At 46.2% G+C, this 27,680-nt stretch overlaps 1 protein-coding gene across 1 annotated transcript in view; it reads right to left on the reverse strand.

The window, feature by feature from the left end:
- The window catches only part of LOC110518541 (ERC protein 2), a 492,964-nt gene that overhangs the window by 91,154 nt on the left and 374,130 nt on the right, over window positions 1-27,680 (reverse strand). Inside the window, exon 15 of the mRNA XM_036947561.2 lies at window positions 19,773-19,835. Coding sequence (XP_036803456.2) covers window positions 19,809-19,835 — 27 coding nt within the window. The 3' untranslated portion in view covers window positions 19,773-19,808. The remainder of the gene's footprint in view (window positions 1-19,772; window positions 19,836-27,680) is intronic.

Genomic DNA, 27,680 nt, shown 5'->3' on the forward strand with positions numbered 1-27,680 from the left:
AGCCCTTCAGCTTATTTCACTTAATTCAGTTCAAATAACTTCCCGGTGGGATAAAAGCATAACATTTCCAGAAAACCTTTTCCCCTTTTCCACTCTCCTTCTCTCTCCTCCTTCCAAACATTTTCTCTCTCTCCCCTCCTTCTCTCTCCTCTTTCCAAACATTTTCTCTCTCTCCCCTCCATCTCTTGTTCTCCTTCCAGAGTGCCATTCTTATTTCATTACAGGGAGATTCCCAGGCCAAGAGGGTAAACACAACATCCACAATCGACACACGGACAAACAGAACCCCTAACCACCAATCAGAGTCCACGCCTGAATATAATCAAAACACCAATCTGAATCAATGCCTGGATACACTCCTCCAAGTGGGATTATTTTAGTTTCAATATACTTAAATCATACTTCATTAACGTATCTTAATATATTAAAGTATATCTGTGATAAATATACTTAAGTATATTTAAAATGATCGAAATTGGGGCACTTTTTTGGTACTTAAGTATATTCTTAGTATATTAGATAAAGAGCAAAACAAATACACCTTAAAGGTAAAATGGTATTTGAATTAGAATTATGGGGAAAAAAGTGTATTTATAATGTGTTTCAAGTGTACTTTTACAAGTACACTTCTATTCATCAACCACATTAACTACTGTAATTAGCCATGTAAAGGTTACCTTAATTGCATCTTCTCAGCCAATATTAACATGCAATTGACAAAGCTGAAGCAGCAGTTCTGCTTTTGAGAACAGTGAAACATGTACATTTAAATACAATCTGTAATGTGTAATATGGAATTAAAAGTACATCATTATTCAGTTTGAAAATGAACACACGTTTTTTTGAATAAGCTAAATATGAGGAAAAATATCATATCATAAATCAAAACTTCAACAGCAGAAAAGGATGCTGGGTAATATGCATAAAAAATATGCAAAAATTAATGCTTTTTTGAAAGTATACTTTAAATATATTTGGTGGATATTTAAGTTAATATACTTTTTTGAAAGTATACTTAAGTATATTTTCTTGAGATATGAAAACGTATACTCTCAGGAGGCATGCTCCTTAGCTGTGCATATTTAATAACACATATGGAATCACATAGTAACTAAAAAAGTGTTAAACAAATCTAAATATATTTTAGATTTTAGATTCTTCTTCTTCTTATGCCTTGATGACAGTTTTGCGCACTCTTGGCATTCTCTCAACCAGCTTCACCTGGAATGATTTTCCAACCGTCTTGAAGGAGTTCACACATATGCTGAGCACTTGTTGGTTGCTTTTCCTTCACTCTGCGGTCCAACTCATCCCAAACCATCTCAATTTGGTTGAGGTTAGGTGATTGTGGAGACAAGGTCATCTGAGGCAGCACTCCATCACTCTCATTCTTGGTCAAATAGCTCTTACACAGCCTGGAGGTGTGTTGGGTTATTGTCCTGTTAAAAAACAAATGATAGTCCCAAATATCGCTGCATAATGCTGGTTAAGTGTGCATTGGATTCTAAATAAATCACTGACAGTGTCACCGGCAAAGCACCCTCACACCATCACACTTCCTCCTCCATGCTTCACGGTGGGAACCACACATGCGGAGACCATCCATTCACCTACTTTGCGTCTCACAAAGGCATGGTGGTTGGAACCAAAAATCTCAAATTGGGACGCATCAGACCAAAGGACAGATTTCCAACTGTCTCATGTCCATTTCTCGTGTTTCTTGGCCCAAGCAAGTCTCTTATTATTATTGGTGTCCTTTAGTAGTGTATTCTTTGCAGCAATTCGACCATGAAGGCCTGATTCACGCAGTCTTCTCTGAACAGTTGATGTTGAGATGTGTCTATTACTTGAACTCTGTGAAGCATTTATTTGGGCAGCAATTTCTTAGGCTGTTAACTCTGCAGCAGAGGTAACTCTGGGTCTTCCATTCTTGTGAGAAGTTTCATCATAGCGCTTGATGTTTTTTGCGACTGCACACATTTTCCGGATTGACTGACCTTCATGTCTTAATAGTAATGATGGACTGTCATGTCTCTTTGCTTATTTGAGCTGTTCCTGCGATAATATGGACTTTGTCTTTTACCAAATAGGGATTTCTGTATACCACCCCTACCTTGTCACAACACAACTGATTGGTTCAAATACATTAAGAAGTTAAGAAATTCCACAAATTAACTTTTAACATGGCACCACTGTTAATTGAAATTCATTCCAGTTAACTACCTCATGAAGCTGGTTGAGAGAATGCCAAGAGTGTGCAAAGCTGTCATCAAGGCAAAGGGTGACTACTTTGAATAATCTAAAATATATTTTGATTTGTTTAACACTTTTTTGGTTACTACATGATTCCATATGTGTTATTTCAGGCTTGGATGTCTTCACTATTATTCTACAATGTAGAAAATAGTAAAAATAAAGAAAAACCCTGGAATGAGTAGGTGTGTCCAAACTTTTGACTGGTACTGTAGTCGTTGCGTAACTATTCAGCTCCCTGAGTCAATGCATGCTAGAAACACTCTTGGCAGCAATTACAGCGGTGAGTCTTCTTGGGTAAGTCTCTATGAGCTTTACACACCTGGATTGTGCCATAATAGCCCTTTATTCTATTCAGAATTCTTCAAGCTCTGTCAAGATGTTGGGGATCATGGCTAGACAGCACATTTCAGATTTAAATTCCTCTCCCAGTGTGTTTTGTAAAACAGACTGAAGCAGGTTTTCCACTAGGATGTTGCCTGTGCTTAGCTCCGCCACGTTTCTTTTTACCCTGACAAACTCCCCAGTATTTCCAGATGTCAAGCATACCCACAACGTCTGCGTGGGAAGCAAGTTCAGGGAGTGAGTGTTTTAATAAATAAAAGGACCACTGAACACGAAACACAAACAAAGCACCGACATGGAAACAAGGGTCAATAAGACCCGAGGAAAGAACCAAGGGGAGTGACAGATATAGAGACGATAATCAAGGGGGTGATGGAGTCCAGGTGTGTGTCATGAGGCGCAGGTGCGCGAGACGATGGTGACAGGTGTGCGGGATAATCAGCAGCCTGATGACGTAGAGGCCGGAGAGGGAGGATACGTGACAGATGGCGGCAGTTACTCATTGATGTGTTGGATTTTGAAGTACTACTTTAGTGCCTTGTTGCATACAATATGAATGTTTTGGATATTTGTATTTCTCCTTTCACATTTAAAATCATTACTGTGGAGTCATTACAGTATTGTTGATTCTTCCATCACAGCCATTGAACTCTGTGTGGTAAACCGTAGGGTGTTGGGTTGAGCGTGCAGAGACTGACACAGAAACAGAGAGGCTTTAGTCCGCAAAAACAACTACTAAGACATCAAATAAATAAATCAAAGAAATAACTTAGGTTATGCTCGGTCTTTCTTCTCTCTCTTAACTGGTATCATCTCTCTCCCTTCTCTCTCGTGGTGTGCCATCGTGCTCCTTTCATTTAGCCTCCACGGCTGGTTGGTACTTTCCTCTAATTACCTCCACTTAGCTGTCCGTGTCGGGGTGCCCAGCTCCCAAATTCCCAGCAGAGGGAGCCAACGTCGCCTCACGTACCTCCCCTCTATTACCATCCCTCGGGGTAGACCTCCTGGGATACCACACCCCCCCCAGCCTTGACTGGGAGGGAGGCATGCTCAGGGCTAGGTTTGCATCCCTCCTGGATAGGGCGTCGGCATTGCCGTGCTGGGCCCCCGACCTGTGGATGACAGAGAAAATGAATCGCTGTAAGGACAGGAACCAGCGGGTGACACAGTAATTCGTGTCCTTACCTCGTGCCATCCACACGAGGGGGGCATGGTCAGTAATCAGGGTGAACTTCCTCCTGAGGAGGTAATACTTGAGGGTGTCGAGGGCCCACTTCACGGCGAGGCATTTCTTCTCCCTCGGGAGGAGCTTCCTGCTGACATACACATGATGGGGTGCTCCTCACCTTCCTGCTCTTGGGACAAAACGGCGCCTGTTTGGACCAGGAGGTTTTTTGAGAAATCCGGGGTGACGAGTACCAGGTGCGAACATAGCGCATCCTTCAGGGCCTGGAACGCCGCCTCTGTGTCCTCCGCCCATTGCACCGCCTGGGGTAGTCGTGCCTTTGTTAAGTCTGTGAGGGAAGAAGCTATTGCGGCAAAGCTAGGTACAAATCTACTGTAGTACCCTGCTAACCCCAAGAATGACTTCACCTGCCTCTTGGTTCGGGGGACCGGCCATCCCCTAATGGCAGACCTTTTCTTTCCTTGGGGTTTCACATATCCCCTCCCGATCTGATATCCCAGGTACTCCACTTCGGCGTAGACAAGCTTGCAATTGTGAGGGGTTCGCAGTCAGACATGCATCACTTAGAGCATCAACCACGGCCTGTAACTCACAGAGATGTGACTCCCAATTGTCACTGTGCACAATGATGTCATCCAGATAAGCCGTTGCGTACACACTGTGCGGCTGCACGACTCAGATCCATGAGCTGCTGAAATGTTGCTGGTGCCCCGTGGAGCCCGAAAGGCTTAACCCGGTAGTGGTATAGTCCCCCCGGGGTGGAGAAGGCAGTCTTCTCCCGGGAGGCGGCTGCCAGTGGCACCAGTGGCACCACCCCTTGGTCAGGTCCAAGGTGCTGACTTATCTCGCTATCCCCAAGCGGTCACTCAGTTTGTCAACCCGGGGCATGGGGTAGGCATCGAACGTACTGACCTCAATCAGGTCCAGGAAGTCATTACAGAAGCGGACGGTTCTGTCCAGTTTCGGAACCAGCACTATAGGGCTAGACCACTCACTGTGTGACTCCTCCAGTACCCCCATTTCTAACATTGTCGTCACTTCCCGCTGGACCGTCACCCTCAGGGCTTCTGGTATCTGGTATGGCCGTTTACACACTTTTTCTCCTGGGAGGGTGTGGATCTGATGTTCCACGAGGTCCGTGCGCCCCGGCACCTCAGAGAACACAGCCATATTCCGCTGGACTAACTCTCTGAGCTCTTGTCGTTGGGTTGGGCTTAGATCTTCCCCCATTGCCACTTTGACCGAGGGCGGGCCCTGCTGTGGCCGGTTCCACGTTATGCACAGCGCATCACGTGCGTGCCATTTCTTTAGTAAATTCACATGGTAAAGCTGGAGGGGTTTTCCCCGCCCCAGTTGGCAGACCTTATAGTTGACGTCGCCTACCCGCTCAACAATGTCGTAGGGCCCATGCCATGAAGCCAGGAATTAACTCTCCATGGTAGGGATCAGCACCAAGACGTTCTCACCGGGTTGGACCTCTCGTGGTTGGGCCCCCCGGTTGTATACACGCTCCTGGGCACGTTGCGCCTGGGCCATGTGCTCTCTTACCACTGGCCAAATCGCTGCCATCCTCTCCCTCATCTCCTCCACATGTTTTACAACTAGTACAGACGACTCCACTTTGTCTCTGTACTGATGACTCCACTTTGTCTCTGTACAGACGACTCCACTTTGTCTCTGTACTGACGACTCCACTTTGTCTCTGTACTGACGACTCCACTTTGTCTCTGTACTGACGACTCCATTTTGTCTCTGTACTGACGACTCCATTTTGTCTCTGTACTGACGACTCCACTTTGTCTCTGTACTGACAGCTACACTTTGTCTCTGTACAGACGACTCCACTTTGTCTCTGTACTGACGACTACACTTTGTCTCTGTACTGACGACTTCACTTTGTCTCTGTACTGACGACTCCACTTTGTCTCTGTACAGACGACTCCACTTTGTCTCTGTACAGACGACTCCACTTTGTCTCTGTACAGACGACTCCACTTTGTCTCTGTACAGACGACTCCACTTTGTCTCTGTACAGACGACTCCACTTTGTCTCTGTACTGACGACTCCACTTTGTCTCTGTACTGACGACTCCACTTTGTCTCTGTACTGACGACTCCACTTTGTCTCTGTACTGACGACTCCACTTTGTCTCTGTACTGAGGTTTCACCTGTTTGAGGGAATAACGGAGGGAATAACTATACTGTTTGTATTCAACCAAATTTCCAGTCACCTTGCCATGGTTAAATGGGGTGGTTCACACTTTCAGTTTTGCATAAATGCTGCCATCTATCCACGGTTTCTGGTTTGGGTAAGTTTTAATAGGGGAACAACATCCCCCATACACTTCCTGATGAACTCAGTCACCATATCCGTGTATATGTCAGTGTTATTCTCAGAGGCTACCTGGAACATATCTCAGTCCATGTGATCAAAACAATCTTGAAGCATGGATTCCGATTAGTAAGACCGGCATTGAATAGACCTTAGAACGGGTACTTCCTGTTTGAGTTTCTGCCTATAGGAAGGGAGTAGCAAAATGTTGTCGTGATCTGATTTTCCGAAGGGAGGGCGGGGAAGGGCCTTGTAGGCATCACGAAAGGGGGAGTAGCAGTTATCCAATGTTTTTCCAGAGCGAATACTTGAGCCAATGTGTTGATAGAACTTTGGTAGCGTTTTTCCTCAAATTTGATTTGTTAAAATCCCCAGCTACAATAAATGCAGCAGGATATGTGGTTTCCAGTTTGCATAAAGTCCAGTGTAGTTCCTTGAGGGCCTTCGTGGTATCGGCTTGAGGGGGAATACACATTGCTGTGACTATAAACGAAGATAATTCTCTTGGGAGGTAATTGGTCGGCATTTGATTGTGAGGTATTACAGGTCAGGTGAACAAAAGGACTTGAGTTTCTATATGTTATCACAATCACACTATGAGTAGTTAATCATGAAACATACACCCCTGCCTTTCTTCTTCCCGGATAGTTCTTTATTCCTGTCTGCTCGATGTACTGAGAACCCAGCTGGCTGTATATCCCGAGAGAGCCATGATTCCGTGAAACATAGTATGTTACAGTCCCCCTGATGTCTCTCTGGAAGGAGATCATTGCCCTGAGCTCGTCTATATGGCTCAGAGTGGAAGAGAGATTGACATCATCATTACTTGTTTTCATAAGAGGTGTTGACAAGCTGAAGCTGTCTATTTAAAATACTAGCACACAGCTCGGACACCCATGCATACCCCACAAGACATGCCACCAGAGGTCTCTTCACAGTCCCCAAGTCCAGAACAGACTATGGGAGGCGCACAGTACTACATAGAGCCATGACTACATGGAACTCTATTCCACATCAGGTAACTGATGCAAGCAGTATAATCAGATTTAAAAAGCAGGTAAAAATACACCTTACGGAACAGCGGGGACTGTGAAGTAACACAAACATAGGCACAGACACATGCATACACACTTGTACACATGGATTTTGTGTTGTAGATATATGGTAGGGGAGTAGGGTGCCCATAGGCACACATTTACTGTGTTGTGAATTCTGTAATGATGTCACGCCCTGGCCTTAGAGAGCCTTTTTATGTCTCTATTTGGTTTGGTCAGGGTGTGATTTGGGTGGACATTCTAGGTTCTTTATTTCTTTGTTCTTTGTTCATTTATTTCTTTATTTCTTTGTTCATATCATAAATCAAAACTTCAACAGCAGAAAAGGATGCTGGGTAATATGCATAAAAAATATGCAAAAATTAATGCTTTTTTGAAAGTATACTTTAAATATATTTGGTGGATATTTAAGTTAATATACTTTTTTGAAAGTATACTTAAGTATATTTTCTTGAGATATGAAAACGTATACTCTCAGGAGGCATGCTCCTTAGCTGTGCATATTTAATAACACATATGGAATCACATAGTAACTAAAAAAGTGTTAAACAAATCTAAATATATTTTAGATTTTAGATTCTTCTTCTTCTTATGCCTTGATGACAGTTTTGCGCACTCTTGGCATTCTCTCAACCAGCTTCACCTGGAATGATTTTCCAACCGTCTTGAAGGAGTTCACACATATGCTGAGCACTTGTTGGTTGCTTTTCCTTCACTCTGCGGTCCAACTCATCCCAAACCATCTCAATTTGGTTGAGGTTAGGTGATTGTGGAGACAAGGTCATCTGAGGCAGCACTCCATCACTCTCATTCTTGGTCAAATAGCTCTTACACAGCCTGGAGGTGTGTTGGGTTATTGTCCTGTTAAAAAACAAATGATAGTCCCAAATATCGCTGCATAATGCTGGTTAAGTGTGCATTGGATTCTAAATAAATCACTGACAGTGTCACCGGCAAAGCACCCTCACACCATCACACTTCCTCCTCCATGCTTCACGGTGGGAACCACACATGCGGAGACCATCCATTCACCTACTTTGCGTCTCACAAAGGCATGGTGGTTGGAACCAAAAATCTCAAATTGGGACGCATCAGACCAAAGGACAGATTTCCAACTGTCTCATGTCCATTTCTCGTGTTTCTTGGCCCAAGCAAGTCTCTTATTATTATTGGTGTCCTTTAGTAGTGTATTCTTTGCAGCAATTCGACCATGAAGGCCTGATTCACGCAGTCTTCTCTGAACAGTTGATGTTGAGATGTGTCTATTACTTGAACTCTGTGAAGCATTTATTTGGGCAGCAATTTCTTAGGCTGTTAACTCTGCAGCAGAGGTAACTCTGGGTCTTCCATTCTTGTGAGAAGTTTCATCATAGCGCTTGATGTTTTTTGCGACTGCACACATTTTCCGGATTGACTGACCTTCATGTCTTAATAGTAATGATGGACTGTCATGTCTCTTTGCTTATTTGAGCTGTTCCTGCGATAATATGGACTTTGTCTTTTACCAAATAGGGATTTCTGTATACCACCCCTACCTTGTCACAACACAACTGATTGGTTCAAATACATTAAGAAGTTAAGAAATTCCACAAATTAACTTTTAACATGGCACCACTGTTAATTGAAATTCATTCCAGTTAACTACCTCATGAAGCTGGTTGAGAGAATGCCAAGAGTGTGCAAAGCTGTCATCAAGGCAAAGGGTGACTACTTTGAATAATCTAAAATATATTTTGATTTGTTTAACACTTTTTTGGTTACTACATGATTCCATATGTGTTATTTCAGGCTTGGATGTCTTCACTATTATTCTACAATGTAGAAAATAGTAAAAATAAAGAAAAACCCTGGAATGAGTAGGTGTGTCCAAACTTTTGACTGGTACTGTAGTCGTTGCGTAACTATTCAGCTCCCTGAGTCAATGCATGCTAGAAACACTCTTGGCAGCAATTACAGCGGTGAGTCTTCTTGGGTAAGTCTCTATGAGCTTTACACACCTGGATTGTGCCATAATAGCCCTTTATTCTATTCAGAATTCTTCAAGCTCTGTCAAGATGTTGGGGATCATGGCTAGACAGCACATTTCAGATTTAAATTCCTCTCCCAGTGTGTTTTGTAAAACAGACTGAAGCAGGTTTTCCACTAGGATGTTGCCTGTGCTTAGCTCCGCCACGTTTCTTTTTACCCTGACAAACTCCCCAGTATTTCCAGATGTCAAGCATACCCACAACGTCTGCGTGGGAAGCAAGTTCAGGGAGTGAGTGTTTTAATAAATAAAAGGACCACTGAACACGAAACACAAACAAAGCACCGACATGGAAACAAGGGTCAATAAGACCCGAGGAAAGAACCAAGGGGAGTGACAGATATAGAGACGATAATCAAGGGGGTGATGGAGTCCAGGTGTGTGTCATGAGGCGCAGGTGCGCGAGACGATGGTGACAGGTGTGCGGGATAATCAGCAGCCTGATGACGTAGAGGCCGGAGAGGGAGGATACGTGACAGATGGCGGCAGTTACTCATTGATGTGTTGGATTTTGAAGTACTACTTTAGTGCCTTGTTGCATACAATATGAATGTTTTGGATATTTGTATTTCTCCTTTCACATTTAAAATCATTACTGTGGAGTCATTACAGTATTGTTGATTCTTCCATCACAGCCATTGAACTCTGTGTGGTAAACCGTAGGGTGTTGGGTTGAGCGTGCAGAGACTGACACAGAAACAGAGAGGCTTTAGTCCGCAAAAACAACTACTAAGACATCAAATAAATAAATCAAAGAAATAACTTAGGTTATGCTCGGTCTTTCTTCTCTCTCTTAACTGGTATCATCTCTCTCCCTTCTCTCTCGTGGTGTGCCATCGTGCTCCTTTCATTTAGCCTCCACGGCTGGTTGGTACTTTCCTCTAATTACCTCCACTTAGCTGTCCGTGTCGGGGTGCCCAGCTCCCAAATTCCCAGCAGAGGGAGCCAACGTCGCCTCACGTACCTCCCCTCTATTACCATCCCTCGGGGTAGACCTCCTGGGATACCACACCCCCCCCAGCCTTGACTGGGAGGGAGGCATGCTCAGGGCTAGGTTTGCATCCCTCCTGGATAGGGCGTCGGCATTGCCGTGCTGGGCCCCCGACCTGTGGATGACAGAGAAAATGAATCGCTGTAAGGACAGGAACCAGCGGGTGACACAGTAATTCGTGTCCTTACCTCGTGCCATCCACACGAGGGGGGCATGGTCAGTAATCAGGGTGAACTTCCTCCTGAGGAGGTAATACTTGAGGGTGTCGAGGGCCCACTTCACGGCGAGGCATTTCTTCTCCCTCGGGAGGAGCTTCCTGCTGACATACACATGATGGGGTGCTCCTCACCTTCCTGCTCTTGGGACAAAACGGCGCCTGTTTGGACCAGGAGGTTTTTTGAGAAATCCGGGGTGACGAGTACCAGGTGCGAACATAGCGCATCCTTCAGGGCCTGGAACGCCGCCTCTGTGTCCTCCGCCCATTGCACCGCCTGGGGTAGTCGTGCCTTTGTTAAGTCTGTGAGGGAAGAAGCTATTGCGGCAAAGCTAGGTACAAATCTACTGTAGTACCCTGCTAACCCCAAGAATGACTTCACCTGCCTCTTGGTTCGGGGGACCGGCCATCCCCTAATGGCAGACCTTTTCTTTCCTTGGGGTTTCACATATCCCCTCCCGATCTGATATCCCAGGTACTCCACTTCGGCGTAGACAAGCTTGCAATTGTGAGGGGTTCGCAGTCAGACATGCATCACTTAGAGCATCAACCACGGCCTGTAACTCACAGAGATGTGACTCCCAATTGTCACTGTGCACAATGATGTCATCCAGATAAGCCGTTGCGTACACACTGTGCGGCTGCACGACTCAGATCCATGAGCTGCTGAAATGTTGCTGGTGCCCCGTGGAGCCCGAAAGGCTTAACCCGGTAGTGGTATAGTCCCCCCGGGGTGGAGAAGGCAGTCTTCTCCCGGGAGGCGGCTGCCAGTGGCACCAGTGGCACCACCCCTTGGTCAGGTCCAAGGTGCTGACTTATCTCGCTATCCCCAAGCGGTCACTCAGTTTGTCAACCCGGGGCATGGGGTAGGCATCGAACGTACTGACCTCAATCAGGTCCAGGAAGTCATTACAGAAGCGGACGGTTCTGTCCAGTTTCGGAACCAGCACTATAGGGCTAGACCACTCACTGTGTGACTCCTCCAGTACCCCCATTTCTAACATTGTCGTCACTTCCCGCTGGACCGTCACCCTCAGGGCTTCTGGTATCTGGTATGGCCGTTTACACACTTTTTCTCCTGGGAGGGTGTGGATCTGATGTTCCACGAGGTCCGTGCGCCCCGGCACCTCAGAGAACACAGCCATATTCCGCTGGACTAACTCTCTGAGCTCTTGTCGTTGGGTTGGGCTTAGATCTTCCCCCATTGCCACTTTGACCGAGGGCGGGCCCTGCTGTGGCCGGTTCCACGTTATGCACAGCGCATCACGTGCGTGCCATTTCTTTAGTAAATTCACATGGTAAAGCTGGAGGGGTTTTCCCCGCCCCAGTTGGCAGACCTTATAGTTGACGTCGCCTACCCGCTCAACAATGTCGTAGGGCCCATGCCATGAAGCCAGGAATTAACTCTCCATGGTAGGGATCAGCACCAAGACGTTCTCACCGGGTTGGACCTCTCGTGGTTGGGCCCCCCGGTTGTATACACGCTCCTGGGCACGTTGCGCCTGGGCCATGTGCTCTCTTACCACTGGCCAAATCGCTGCCATCCTCTCCCTCATCTCCTCCACATGTTTTACAACTAGTACAGACGACTCCACTTTGTCTCTGTACTGATGACTCCACTTTGTCTCTGTACAGACGACTCCACTTTGTCTCTGTACTGACGACTCCACTTTGTCTCTGTACTGACGACTCCACTTTGTCTCTGTACTGACGACTCCATTTTGTCTCTGTACTGACGACTCCATTTTGTCTCTGTACTGACGACTCCACTTTGTCTCTGTACTGACAGCTACACTTTGTCTCTGTACAGACGACTCCACTTTGTCTCTGTACTGACGACTACACTTTGTCTCTGTACTGACGACTTCACTTTGTCTCTGTACTGACGACTCCACTTTGTCTCTGTACAGACGACTCCACTTTGTCTCTGTACAGACGACTCCACTTTGTCTCTGTACAGACGACTCCACTTTGTCTCTGTACAGACGACTCCACTTTGTCTCTGTACAGACGACTCCACTTTGTCTCTGTACTGACGACTCCACTTTGTCTCTGTACTGACGACTCCACTTTGTCTCTGTACTGACGACTCCACTTTGTCTCTGTACTGACGACTCCACTTTGTCTCTGTACTGAGGTTTCACCTGTTTGAGGGAATAACGGAGGGAATAACTATACTGTTTGTATTCAACCAAATTTCCAGTCACCTTGCCATGGTTAAATGGGGTGGTTCACACTTTCAGTTTTGCATAAATGCTGCCATCTATCCACGGTTTCTGGTTTGGGTAAGTTTTAATAGGGGAACAACATCCCCCATACACTTCCTGATGAACTCAGTCACCATATCCGTGTATATGTCAGTGTTATTCTCAGAGGCTACCTGGAACATATCTCAGTCCATGTGATCAAAACAATCTTGAAGCATGGATTCCGATTAGTAAGACCGGCATTGAATAGACCTTAGAACGGGTACTTCCTGTTTGAGTTTCTGCCTATAGGAAGGGAGTAGCAAAATGTTGTCGTGATCTGATTTTCCGAAGGGAGGGCGGGGAAGGGCCTTGTAGGCATCACGAAAGGGGGAGTAGCAGTTATCCAATGTTTTTCCAGAGCGAATACTTGAGCCAATGTGTTGATAGAACTTTGGTAGCGTTTTTCCTCAAATTTGATTTGTTAAAATCCCCAGCTACAATAAATGCAGCAGGATATGTGGTTTCCAGTTTGCATAAAGTCCAGTGTAGTTCCTTGAGGGCCTTCGTGGTATCGGCTTGAGGGGGAATACACATTGCTGTGACTATAAACGAAGATAATTCTCTTGGGAGGTAATTGGTCGGCATTTGATTGTGAGGTATTACAGGTCAGGTGAACAAAAGGACTTGAGTTTCTATATGTTATCACAATCACACTATGAGTAGTTAATCATGAAACATACACCCCTGCCTTTCTTCTTCCCGGATAGTTCTTTATTCCTGTCTGCTCGATGTACTGAGAACCCAGCTGGCTGTATATCCCGAGAGAGCCATGATTCCGTGAAACATAGTATGTTACAGTCCCCCTGATGTCTCTCTGGAAGGAGATCATTGCCCTGAGCTCGTCTATATGGCTCAGAGTGGAAGAGAGATTGACATCATCATTACTTGTTTTCATAAGAGGTGTTGACAAGCTGAAGCTGTCTATTTAAAATACTAGCACACAGCTCGGACACCCATGCATACCCCACAAGACATGCCACCAGAGGTCTCTTCACAGTCCCCAAGTCCAGAACAGACTATGGGAGGCGCACAGTACTACATAGAGCCATGACTACATGGAACTCTATTCCACATCAGGTAACTGATGCAAGCAGTATAATCAGATTTAAAAAGCAGGTAAAAATACACCTTACGGAACAGCGGGGACTGTGAAGTAACACAAACATAGGCACAGACACATGCATACACACTTGTACACATGGATTTTGTGTTGTAGATATATGGTAGGGGAGTAGGGTGCCCATAGGCACACATTTACTGTGTTGTGAATTCTGTAATGATGTCACGCCCTGGCCTTAGAGAGCCTTTTTATGTCTCTATTTGGTTTGGTCAGGGTGTGATTTGGGTGGACATTCTAGGTTCTTTATTTCTTTGTTTCTGGCTGAGTGTGGTTCCCAATCAGAGGCAGCTGTCTATCGTTGTCTCTGATTGGGGATCATACTTAGGCAGCCCTTTTCCCTCCTTCTGTGTGGGATCTTTTTATGTCTCTATTTGGTTTGGTCAGGGTGTGATTTGGGTGGACATTCTAGGTTCTTTATTTCTTTGTTTCTGGCTGAGTGTGGTTCCCAATCAGAGGCAGCTGTCTATCGTTGTCTCTGATTGGGGATCATACTTAGGCAGCCCTTTCCCTCCTTCTGTGTGGGATCTTGTCTTTGTTTGTGTGCAGGTAGTTTGCACAACGAAGCTGTTCGGTCGTTGTATTCTTTATTGTTTTGTCTTTTCTAAAAGTTTCACTTCGTTAATAAATGATGTGGAACTCAAAGTACGCTGCACCTTGGTCTCATCCTTCATCCGACAACACTACAAATGAATTTATTTTAATGTTCTTAAAATTGTATAACTGCCTTCATTCTGCCAGACCCCAGGAAGAGTAGCTGCTGCCTTGGCAGCATTATGGGGATCCATAATAAATACAAATACTGAACTTTAGAGAGTAATATAATCTGAAACGGTGGATGGTGTGTACGCCTCCTCCGAATAACAATTCAGTTATTCCTCCAATTCAGTTATTCCTCCAACTTAATTCCTCCAATTCAGTTATTCCTCCAATTCAATTCCTCCAATTCAGTTATTCCTCCAATTCAGTTATTCCTCCAATTCAATTATTCCTCCAATTCAGTTATTCCTCCAGTTCAGTTATTCCTCCAATTCAGTTATTCCTCCAATTCAATTTCACCAATTCAGAAAAGTCTTATTCCTGGTTGTAATGCTGGTTACCCGCCGCTCTGATATCCACGTTATTTCCGGCTGTATTTAATAACACACAAAAAACGTTATATGTCTTTCAGCACAATCTTTCTTTATTTTGAATGAATATTATTGTACTAAATCACAATTAAATCATTTGAAATTGAAGTACAGTTTTAATGAGTGTGTTTAAGTTTAATGATAGTGAACACATAGTATAGTAGTATAATTAAAGACTGAAACACAATGAATATAAAGTACACTCTAATAAGTGTATTGAAGGGTGATGATAGCATATTTAGAGTATACTAAAAGACTGAAAAAAACGAAGTGTGTTAAAGTAAATGATATTATATTTATAGTATACTTATAATATAATAGAACATTACATCTCGTATTTGAAGTACATTATTTATATTTTTAGTATATAAGTATACTTTAGTATACTGTTTTTTTGCTTGGGCCTAAACACCAGAGTCAACGCCTGGATACACAGAACCCTTAACCACCAATCAGAGTCAACGCCTGGATACACAGAACCCTTAACCACCAATCAGAGTCAACGCCAGGATACACAGAACCCTTAACCACCAATCAGAGTCAACGCCTGGATACACAGAACCCTTAACCACCAATCAGAGTCAACGCCAGGATACACAGAACCCTTAACCACCAATCAGAGTCAACGCCTGGATACACAGAACCCTTAACCACCAATCAGAGTCAACGCCTGGATACACAGAACCCTTAACCACCAATCAGAGTCAACGCCAGGATACACAGAACCCTTAACCACCAATCAGAGTCAACGCCTGGATACACAGAACCCTTAACCACCAATCAGAGTCAACGCCAGGATACACAGAACCCTTAACCACCAATCAGAGTCAACACCTGGATACACAGAACCCTTAACCACCAATCAGAGTCAACGCCTGGAATCACAGAACCCTTATCCACCAATCAGAGTCAACGCCAGGATACATAGGCACACACATACACCACACACACATATGGACACACGTCGTGTCTATCAGTCCTGTCATCTCTGTTTTCTCATATTAACGGTGGTTCACTCTGAGACAGGATATGAGGATTAGGCATTGCCTTACTACGCTACAGCTACACACTGCTAAATGGCTCCCATGTGTTCCCTCATAGAGAAAGGCTAATAAACGTTAGCCGTTTGAGCGCCTAGCATCCCCAGAATAATAGCAGCGGATAGATGAGTCCCACTGATAGCAACTAGCGCTAAGGGCTAATGGGGCTGGCTTATTCTATTAGGCTGGGATAAGATGCACTGGGAGAGAGGAAGAAAGTGGAAGAAAGGGGAGAGTGGGGAAGAAAGGGGGAGAGTATCAGGCACAGGAGGCTGCTGAGGGGAGGATGGCTCAGAATAATGGCTGGAATGTAGTAAATGGAATGGCATCAATCACATGATAGTATTCCATTTATTCTGTTCCAGCTATTAGCCCAATTAAGATGCCATCAGCCGCCTGTGGTGTCAGGAGAATAGTAGAAGGCTTCTGATACTATGAGAGCATACACAGTCAAAAACACACACAAACACACATTTTGAGTTAATACTTGATTGGAGAGACTGTACTGGTGAATATAGCTCCTGTTCATACTGATAGAGGGAGAGAGAAGGGGAGAGAGAGAAAGGTGGAGGGAGAGAGAGAAAGGTGGAGGGAGAGAGAAGGAGAGAGAGAGAAAGGTGGAGGGAGAGAGAAGGGGAGAGAGAGAAAGATGGAGGGAGAGAGAAGGGGAGAGAGAGAAAGGTGGAGAGAGAGAAAAGGGGAGACAGAGAAAGATGGAGAGAGAGAGAAGGGGAGAGAAAGAGAGAGAGAAGGGAAGAGAGAGAAAGATGGAGGGAGAGAGAAGGGGAGAGAGAGAAAGATGGAGGGAGAGATAAGGGGAGAGAGAGAAAGGTGGAGAGAGAGAGAGAAGGGGAGACAGAGAAAGATGGAGGGAGAGAGAGAAGGGGAGAGAGAGAAAGATGGAGGGAGAGATAAGGGGAGAGAGACAAAGGTGGAGGGAGAGAAAGGTGGAGGGAGAGAGAAGGGGAGAGAGATAGAGAAGGGAAGAGAGAGAAAGATGGAGAGAGAGAGAGAAGGGGAGGGAAAGAAAGTGAGAGAGAGAAAGATGGAGGGAGAGAGAAGGGGAGAGAGAGGGAAGGGGAGAGAGAGAAAGATGTAGAGAGAGAGAAGGGGAGAGAGAGAGAAGGGGATAGAGAGAAAGATGGAGGAAAAGAGAAGGAGAGAGAGAAAGGTGGAGGGAGAGAGAGAAAGGTGAAGGGAGAGAGAGAATGGTGGAGGGAGAGAGAGGCACAGAGAGAGAGAGGCGTAGAGAGAGAGAAGGGGAGAGAGAGAAAGATGGAGGGAGAGAGAAAGGTGGAGGGAGAGGGAGAAAGATGGAGGGAGAGAGAAGGGGAGAGAGAGAAAGATGGAGGGAGAGAGAAGGGGAGAGAGAAAGATGGAGGGAGAGAGAAGTGGAGAGAGAGAAAGGTGGAGGGAGAGAGAGAAAGGTGGAGAGAGAGAGAGACGGGGAGAGGAAAGATGAAGGGAGAGAGAAGGGGAGAGAGCGAAAGGTGGAGGGAGAGATAAGGGGAGAGAGAGAAAGGTGGAGAGAGAGAAAGGTGGAGAGAGAGAAAGGTGGAGAGAGAGAAAGGTGGAGAGAGAGAGAGACGGGGAGAGGAAAGATGAAGGGAGAGAGAAGGGGAGAGAGAGAAAGATGGAGGGAGAGAGAGAAAGGTGGAGGGAGAGAGAAAAATGTGGAGGGAGAGAGAGAAAGGTCGAGGGAGAGAGAGAAAGATGGAGGGAGAGAGAAGTCGTTTTCTTTCGGTGAATCTTGACACTGCCGCATTCTCTGAACACATGGAGTGAATTATGTAGTCTGGTCCTACACACCGTTTTCACCACAGTAACACATACACACTAGATATGCACACACACACACCCCTACACACACCAGGTATGCACACACACCAGGTATGCACACAATATAAAGCCAAGGTCTTTTTTCGTCTCTTGGGGGCTCTGATATAAAAGAGTAACAAGGTATTTTTTGTCTCTTGGGGGCTCTGATATAAAAGAGTAACAAGGTATTTTTTGTCTCTTGGGGGCTCTGATATAAAAGAGTAACAAGGTATTTTTTGTCTCTTGGGGGCTCTGATCTAAAAGAGTAACAAGGTATTTTTTGTCTCTTGGGGGCTCTGATATAAAAGAGTAACAAGGTATTTTTTGTCTCTTGGGGGCTCTGATATAAAAGAGTAACAAGGTATTTTTTGTCTCATGGGGGCTCTGATATAAAAGAGTAACAAGGTATTAACCTTTATGACATTCTTCACTTAATGCTTTTTCAGCTAAAAATACAAATCTTCATGACTGGGCTGTGCACCTTTCTAATTAACCAACCCCACACACCAGGGTGGAGTACCACGGTAAAACTTTACTGGCCTGTATGTGTGTGATTAGAAAAGAGAGAGAGAGGATAGATCGAGAGAGAGAGAGAGAGAGAGAGAGAGAGAGAGAGAGAGAGAGACAGAGAGAGAGAGAGAGAGAGACAGAGAGAGAGAGAGAGAGACAGAGAGAGAGAGAGAGAGAGAGAGAGACAGAGAGAGAGAGAGAGAGAGAGAGAGAGGAGAGCGAAATGCGAGAGAGAGAGACACAGAGAGAGGAAAGAGAGAGAGAGAGAGAGAGAGAGAGGGGAGAGAGAGAGCAAGAGAAAGGAAAGAGAGAGAGAGAAGTGGGGGAGAAACTTGTCCATCTCTGGTTTTTCTCACTCCTGTCGTTTTTATCACCTCAGAGCCCTACTTTAGTCTGGTCGGCTGGTGAACGCAGTTAGGATTAATACCACGAAGTAACACACATACAGCAGGCTCAGTAGATATACTGTACATCAACCGCAGTCGCTACATAGCTGCAGAACAGTAAACCTTCATGTCAACTCCATCAATTTAGGACCACTAAAATCAGAAGGGGCTGTAAAGAAACTTCATTACAGACAACCACTACAAAACAAGCACAGACACACATTTCTACACACACATGCACGCACACATGCACGCACACATGCACGCACACATGCACACACACATGCACACACACATGCAAGCACACATGCACGCACACATGCACACACACATGCACGCACACATGCACACACACATGCACACACACATGCACACACACATGCAAGCACACATGCACGCACACATGCACGCACACATGCACACACACATGCACACACACATGCACACACACGGTTATAGTCCTCTGAAAGTCATGAGGGACAATAAAAAGAGTTGCTTGTATTGCAGTACATTCCCCTCAGTCAGAGCTGAACAATCATGTGGGAATTATGGTCACAACCAAAACGTACAGTAGGTGCTGTGCTTATGAATATCAATTCTAGCTATCTTGTGATTTGGCACCATGCGCCTCAATGTCCTTGATTTGTGTTAGTTACACAGATAACCCAGGGGCAGATAACCCAGGGGCAGATAACCCAGGGGCAGATAACCCAGATAAATGATGAAAAGAGGAGGGTGATGAAGAAGGGAGGGTGATGAAGAAGGGAGGGTGATGAAGAAGGGAGGATGATGAAGAGAGGAGGATGATGAAGAGAGGAGGGTGATGAAGAGAGGAGGGTGATGAAGAGAGGAGGGTGATGAAGAGAGGAGGGTGATGAAGAAGGGAGGGTGATGAAGAGAGGAGGGTGATGAAGAAGGGATGATGATGAAGAGAGGAGGATGATGAAGAGAGGAGGGTGATGAAGAGAGGAGGTTGATGAAGAAGGGATGGTGATGAAGAGAGGAGGGTGTTGAAGAGAGGAGGGTGATGAAGAGAGGAGGATGATAAAGGGATGAGGGTGATAAAGGGAGGAGGGTGATGCTGGAGAAGTTGAAAGGAAGAACATCGCAGTCACTCACCTCTCATGATTGGAGCTTCAGTCCCCATGGCGACGGTCATGCCCAGATGCCCTCCTCATCGTCCTGTTGGTGAGAATAAATCAATCAGTCAAATGCAATTTGCATAACATTTTATTTGTGTATTGTGTATTTTCTGGAGAACTCAACTAAATCCAGATCTGAATACCAAAGGTCAGGCCTTCCTATACTTAGTTGTACCGTGTCTCCCTGCAAGTCTCACAGACAGTTATAATCAAAGCTAGCATGTTTAGCTTGTTCACCCAGGCTGTAGCTGTGTTCTACTGTATGATATCAATGGACTTTTTCCCTCTTTGTGATGTAGTCAGGAGGCAGTAATGAATCGTACAGAGGTTTCCTCAGGCCTGAGTCTAGCCAGACAGAGCCCTGGGAACAGTGAGGCTAACACACACAGACAAACACCATGACGTCTTTGCAGACAGGCAGGCCAGCAGCAGAGTACTGTAGTAGAGCTGGTTCACTGAGCCATGCTCACTTGATGAGAGAACTTCTCCGGTACCTGAAGACTTGTGTTGGCTCCCAGAGCTATAGCCTAGAGTTTAGCTCAGTGGGCTAATTAAGGTGTTGAGGCACGCAGGCACACCTTTAGACACACCTGCCTTAACTGCATTACCTGTCAGTTATGACTGTTCCCCTCTCAATCACAATGGCTTTGCTAGGCCATGGCTAGGCTATTGCTAAAGCTAGGCTAAGGCTAGGGATATGCTAGACTATGCTATGCTAAATACTAATAGCTTCAGCTACAGTCTGCGTCCACATGCTAAGGTCAATCAGTTAGAAGCATCTATCCCCAGTGAGTGCCTGTGACAGGCGGGGTAAACACAGCCAAGCTCTTTCGCCAACGTAGCCAGGCTAAACACACACACACACGCAACCACACACACGCACCCACACACACACCCACACACACACCCACCCAGTCAGGGCTAAATACCATGTGCTACTTCTTACAGAGCAGGCAGCCTGTCGAGGGGGAGAATACGGAACAACAACCAGAGAGAGGCCTTGTAATTCTAACTCTGATAAACACTTTATGGCTGTTCTCTATTTCCTTACAGAGGCACGGTGCCAAGTCCCTGGCAGCGCTATAGCTGTGGCTAAATCAGAACAACATGGACACAACATGCCCGTCAAACTGAAGTGAGGAAAAAACAGGTGGTAGATGCCAACTTGGATGGCCTGATAAGATAAATAAAGGTGTCTGTTAGCTACATGAATAATGATGCAATAATGAGACACAAGAGCTGAGATATGGTTTGGTCATGGAAAAAAGGTGTGTTTGTGTTTATAATGGCTTTGAGAGTATCTCTCCATCTGACAGCCTTGGAAAGCATTGTGTCTCTGGGGTGTTTGACCAGACCCTCTTCATCATCAATCACACACACAAATGCATACAAACGCACACAAGCCCAATGGTGACTTCTGCGGAACGTCCACTATAGGTCAAAGGTCAGACATGAGGAAAATTGATTGGGATGACCTCTGTCAAAGCAGCTCTGGACTGAGTGCTACACAACACCGCTAGCCATGGTCAGATACCCAGCTATCAGGGGAGGAGAATAGAAAAACAGAAGGGAGGGAGGAAAGTTGGAGCAGAGGATGGGAGAGGAGGAGGAGGAATAAGGGAGCAGAGGGGTAAGGAATAAGAAGTTGGGGAGTAGGAAACGTGGGGTGGAGGAGAGGAGAAGTAGAAGAGGAGAGACAAGGGAAGAAGGAGAGGAGAAGTGGGTGATGGGAGGAAGAGGTAGTGAGGAAAAATAAATAGTGTAATTAATCACGTTCAGATAAAAGATAGAGATAAAAGGCAGAGTGGGGCACTGTGTTTGGAGGAAAAACAGTTTCATCTCAGGGACCCTAATCTGACCTCTCACAGACACATACACACCCTATGGTGACCTCTGCGGAACTTCCACTATAGGTCAAAGGTCAGACACGAGGAAAATTGATTGGGATGACCTCTGTCAATGCAGCCGGGAATGAGTGTGTTTTTGCGGTTTCTGATGAGAGTGTGTTGGACACGAGAGAGAGAAATAAAGAGCGAGACAGAGGGAAAGAGAGAGATAGATACAGAGAGAGAGAGAGCGAGAGAGAGGGAGGCAGAGGGGGAGGGAAAGAGGGGGAGCGAGAGAGAGAGAGAGAGAGGCAGAGGGGGAGCGAGAGAGAGAGAGAGAGAGAGAGAGGCAGAGGGGGAGCGAGAGAGAGCGAGAGAGAGAGGCAGAGGGGGAGCGAGAGAGAGAGAGAGAGAGAGAGAGAGAGAGAGAGAGAGGGAGAGAGAGAGAGAGAGAGAGAGGGAGAGAGGGAGAGGGGGAGCGAGAGAGAGAGAGAGAGAGAGAGGCGCGAGAGAGAGAGAGAGAGAGAGAGAGAGAGAGAGAGAGAGAGAGAGAGACGCGAGAGAGAGAGAGAGAGAGAGAGAGGGGGAGCGAGAGAGAGAGAGAGGAGAGAGAGAGAGAGAGAGAGAGAGGGAGAGAGAGAGAGAGAGAGAGAGAGAGAGGCAGAGGGGAAGTGAGAGAGAGAGAGAGAGAGAGAGGACAATAGTCTGCTATTTATACAGCTTGTCTTTAACCCTAAAGACAGTTTGAACATTTTCCAGCATATAGCTTCACGTTCAGCTTTCCAATTCACTTTGCACACAGTGTGCTATCCCTTTTACACATGTAAAGGTTTCATTTTAAGGGGGCATTTCCAGCCATTTGGCCCAGATTTATGAGTTATTTTGTTATTCTCTGCATGCTTAACAAGATTTCCGAGCAGTCGTATTCATAGTTTCACTGCTGGCCTTTTTCTTTCTGACTTAAGAGTCTGAGAAGTTGCTTGTAGCAAGCTACCGCGTTATGCTGCATGTCAGGTCTATAAACAATGTCTCTATTAAATAGTGCAGGAGGCCATATTGAGTGAGAGATATTTATATTAGAAGTAGTGTGTGTAATAGTGGGGATATCCCATTGTGTGTTAGCTTGGGTCATGTTTAAACAGCATGCTTGAAACATGCAATGGTGCTTGTCTGAGGGAACAGGCGTGTGATTCTAGCACCTCTACTCCTATTTGGATGTCCCCTAGACACACACACACACAGACACAAGCACACAAAGGAGTGTCTTGCGGAGTTTCCCCAATCACACATGAATTAGAGAACTATAAGAACATTATTAAACAACTAGAAGAGGTCAGTAGCAGGTGGTAATGGGATAAGATGATTATCTATAGTGCATGTGTTCTATAGTATAAGCATTCCAATAGACTAAAGTGGCTTCCTCTCCACTCTTACCTATCCTCCCTCCCTTCTCCCTAACCTCTACTCGTCTCCTTTGGCGGTCTTAAAACCGAGGATAGGTGAAAGCCAAATATATTGTACATTAGTGCAGGTGAAGTAGATGAGAGGAGGAGAAGTGGCCAGTTTTACTGCTCTATTGTTTTGTGTGGTTGGTTAGGGGAACTGTACGTGTTGGGCATACCCCTGGCAGCACTTTATTCTATAGCTAGAGGACTCCTGATATCTCCTGGAGTGATAAGTATAATTGTAGTCTTTATCTGTTGTTGTCTAGTACTGTATTTTTGCTAACTAGGGCCATCTACTTTAAAGGCTGTCTGTCTTCCCAGTGTCCTACTTGATGTGTGAACTGCCGACTGCTCATAACTTACATCTGATTGTTTAGACATCAAGGGGCAGGGCGATTTGTGACTGTTGTTGTACCGGAATGTGTGCTCTTCATCTTTGCAATTAGTATTATCAATTAGTATTAGTACTTCAGTCTTGTTTTCTCAGCGGGGGTCATGTCAGCGGGGGTCGTGTCAGCGGCGGTCTCGTGGGAAAGCTAAGACAGTTCTGCCGAGTTTTTGTGCAGTTAATCAAGGAAGGAAAGTGAGGAAGGCTCCACACCACTCTGTCACTTGAGTATCTTACCTAGTTATTTTCAGATGATCTCATTTAGCTGTTTTGTAGCTTTGGCATGTATGTGTGTTTTCTATACCTGTTCACTCCTCTCCATGTAGGCTTTGCAGACGCTACCCAACCCTTGGTGTACAGACGTTACCCACCAATCCTTCTAATTTAGTGTACAACCCATGTGGAATTCATGGTCTCTGGCAGCATTTGGAACTGCTGTTCTGTTGTCATGAACTCAAGAGTTCATCTCAGCCTATGCTGCCCTTCAGTCCCAGCCCTGACAGAGACATGGGATCCGCACAGAGAACACTGCTACTCCAGCTGCTCTCTCTTCATCTGACTATGTTTTCTCTAATAGTCGCGATGGTGGAACAGGGCTACTCATGTCTCCTAAGTGGAGATTCTTCTCTTTTCTCCCTCTCTCATCTGTCCATTGCCTCATTTGAGTTCCATGCTGTCACTGTCACTTGTTCACTCAATCTTAACATTGTTGTCATCTATCACCCATTAGGTGCCCTTAGAGAGTTCCTCAATGACCTTGACACCTTGATAAGCCCATTTCCTGACGATGGCTCACTGCTCTTCGTCCCAATGTCTGCCTTTGATTCATTTCATTCCAACTCTCTCTTTCCCCTCTTTGACCTCACCCTTTCCCAGTCCCCTCCCACTCACAAGGCGGGCAATACGCTTCACATACTATTCACACTGCAACCCCCCTTCATGTCTCTGATCACTACTTTGTTTACTTTTCTGTCTCTCTGTCCTCCAACCCTAGCCACTCAGCCCCTACCCAGATAGAGTGTGACGGCCCATGACTTCGCCTTCTCTCTCCCACTACTCTTTACTCTTTTAAATCCTTCTTCTTCCTGTCTCCTGATTCTGCCTCTTCGACCCTACTCTCCTCCCTTTCTGCATCCTATGACTCTCTATGTCCCCTTTCCTCCTGGCCGGCTGGGCCCTCCCGTTCTGTGGCTGAGAGACTCATTGTGAACTTACAGATCAGGGCTGCATGCAGCTGAGCGAGGAAAACTAAACTTCAGGAGGACCTATCATCCTTTCACTCACTGTACCTTCTCTTCCTCTGTACCTGCTTCTAAAACCACTTTCTATCACTCAAAATGTCAAGCTTCTGCCTTTAGCCCTAGGAAATGTCCTTCCTTATCCTCCACCCGCCCCCCCCTTGAGTTGCTCCCCTCCTCAAGAAACCAACACTTAACTGCTCTGACGTCAAAAACGACTGACCAGTATCCCTTCTTTCTTTCCAAAACACTTAAGTGTGCGGTGTCTGATCAACTCTCTTGCCATCTCTCTCAAAACAATCTTCTTGACCCTAATCGAGACTGCTCTTCTCTGTGTCATGGAGGGTCTCCACACTGCCAAAGCTGAATCTCTCTCCTCTGTGTCATGGAGGGTCTCCACACTGCCAAAGCTGACTCTCTCTCCTCTGTGTCATGGAGGGTCTCCACACTGCCAAAGCTGACTCTCTCTCCTCTGTGTCATGGAGGGTCTCCACACTGCCAAAGCTGACTCTCTCTCTCCTCTGTGTCATGGAGGGTCTCCACACTGCTAAAGCTGACTCTCTCTCCTCTGTGTCATGGAGGGTCTCCACACTGCCAAAGCTGACTCTCTCTCCTCTGTGTCATGGAGGGTCTCCACACTGCCAAAGCTGACTCTCTCTCCTCTGTGTCATGGAGGGTCTCCACACTGCCAAAGCTGACTCTCTCTCTCCTCTGTGTCATGGAGGGTCTCCACACTGCTAAAGCTGACTCTCTCTCCTCTGTGTCACAGAGTCTCTCCACACTGCCAAAGCTGACTCTCTCTCCTCTGTATCACAGAGTCTCTCCACACTGCCAAAGCTGACTCTCTCTCCTCTGTATCACAGAGTGTCTCCACACTGCCAAAGCTGACTCTCTCTCCTCTGTATCACAGAGTCTCTCCACACTGCCAAAGCTGACTCTCTCTCCTCTGTGTCATGGAGGGTCTCCACACTGCCAAAGCTGACTCTCTCTCTCCTCTGTGTCATGGAGGGTCTCCACACTGCCAAAGCTGACTCTCTCTCCTCTGTGTCATGGAGGGTCTCCACACTGCCAAAGCTGACTCTCTCTCTCCTCTGTGTCATGGAGGGTCTCCACACTGCCAACGCTGACTCTCTCTCTCCTCTGTGTCATGGAGGGTCTCCACACTGCCAAAGCTGACTCTCTCTCCTCTGTGTCATGGAGGGTCTCCAAACTGCCAAAGCTGACTCTCTCTCTCCTCTGTGTCATGGAGGGTCTCCACACTGCCAAAGCTGACTCTCTCTGTCCTCTGTGTCATGGAGGGTCTCCACACTGCTAAAGCTGACTCTCTCTCCTCTGTGTCATGGAGGGTCTCCACACTGCCAAAGCTGACTCTCTCTCTCCTCTGTGTCATGGAGGGTCTCCACACTGCCAAAGCTGACTCTCTCTTCTCTGTGTCATGGAGGGTCTCCACACTGCCAAAGCTGACTCTCTCTCCTCTGTGTCATGGAGGGTCTCCACACTGCCAAAGCTGACTCTCTCTCTCCTCTGTGTCATGGAGGGTCTCCAAACTGCCAAAGCTGACTCTCTCTCCTCTGTGTCATGGAGGGTCTCCACACTGCCAAAGCTGACTCTCTCTCCTCTGTGTCATGGAGGGTCTCCAAACTGCCAAAGCTGACTCTCTCTCTCCTCTGTGTCATGGAGGGTCTCCACACTGCCAAAGCTGACTCTCTCTCTCCTCTGTGTCATGGAGGGTCTCCACACTGCCAAAGCTGACTCTCTCTCCTCTGTTCTCATCCTCCTAGATCTATCCACTGCCTTTGACCCCGTGAACCATCAGATCCTCCTCTCCACCCTCTCAGGGCTGGGCGTCTCAGTCTCTCCACACTATTGGATTGCATTCTACCTGGCAGGCCGCTGCCTACCAGGTGACGTGGAGAGGATCTGTTTCTGCACCATGTACTCTCACTACCGGTGTCCCCCAGGGCTCGGTTCTAAGCCCTCTCCTCTTCTCTCTATACACCAAGTCACTCGGCTTCGTCATATCCTTACATGGTCTCTCCTATCATTGCTATGCAGATGACACTCAACTACTTTTCTCCTTCCCCTCTTCTGACACCCAGGTGGTGACACAGATTTATGCGTGCCTGCCAGATATCTCAGTTTGGATGTTGGCCCACCACCCCAAGCTCACCCTCGACAAGATGGTGCTGCTCTTCCTCCCAAGGAAGGCCTGTCTGCTCAAAGACCTATACATCACGGTTGACAACTCCATGGTGTCCCCCTCCCAGAGTACAAAGAACCTTGGCGTAACCCTGGAAAACACCCTGTCGTTCTCTGCAAACATCAAAGCAGTGACTAGTATCCATAGAGTATGACCCAACCTCACGGGGGAAAAGGCACAGGTTCTAATACAGGCGCTTGTCATCTCCCATCTGGACTACTGCAACTGGTGGTTGGGCTCTCTGCTTGTGCCATGCAACCCCTGCAAGTTATCCAGAACGCTGCAGCCTGCCTGGTGTTAAACCTTCCCATGTAAAATGTACACTTTAAATGATTTCTTAGTACATATAATGCCAGAGACACTCTTATCAATGGGAGACTATCCAGACAGCACACCTGATAGCCCCCAAGCTGCTTCTGTCAGACACACACATATATACACACACATTCATATATACACACACACATACAGTATATAAACACACATTCACAACACACACACACACACACACACACACACACACACACACACACACACACACACACAGTCTTGTATAACTAACCTTGTGGGGACATACAATTCAGTCCCATTCATAATCCTATTTTTCCTAACCCTGAACCAAGCTCCTGACCCTGAACCTAACCCTACCTCCTAACCCTAACAAAAATACAAAAAACAGACATTGAATATCCCTTTGAGCATGCTGAAGTTATTAATTACACGTTGGATGGTGTATCAATACACCCAGTCACTACAAAGATAGAGGTGTCCTTCCTAACTCAGTTACC

The sequence above is a fragment of the Oncorhynchus mykiss genome, chromosome 16 (assembly GCF_057628025.1).
Source record: "Oncorhynchus mykiss isolate SJ-2025 chromosome 16, ASM5762802v1, whole genome shotgun sequence".
Taxonomy (NCBI): domain Eukaryota; kingdom Metazoa; phylum Chordata; class Actinopteri; order Salmoniformes; family Salmonidae; genus Oncorhynchus; species Oncorhynchus mykiss.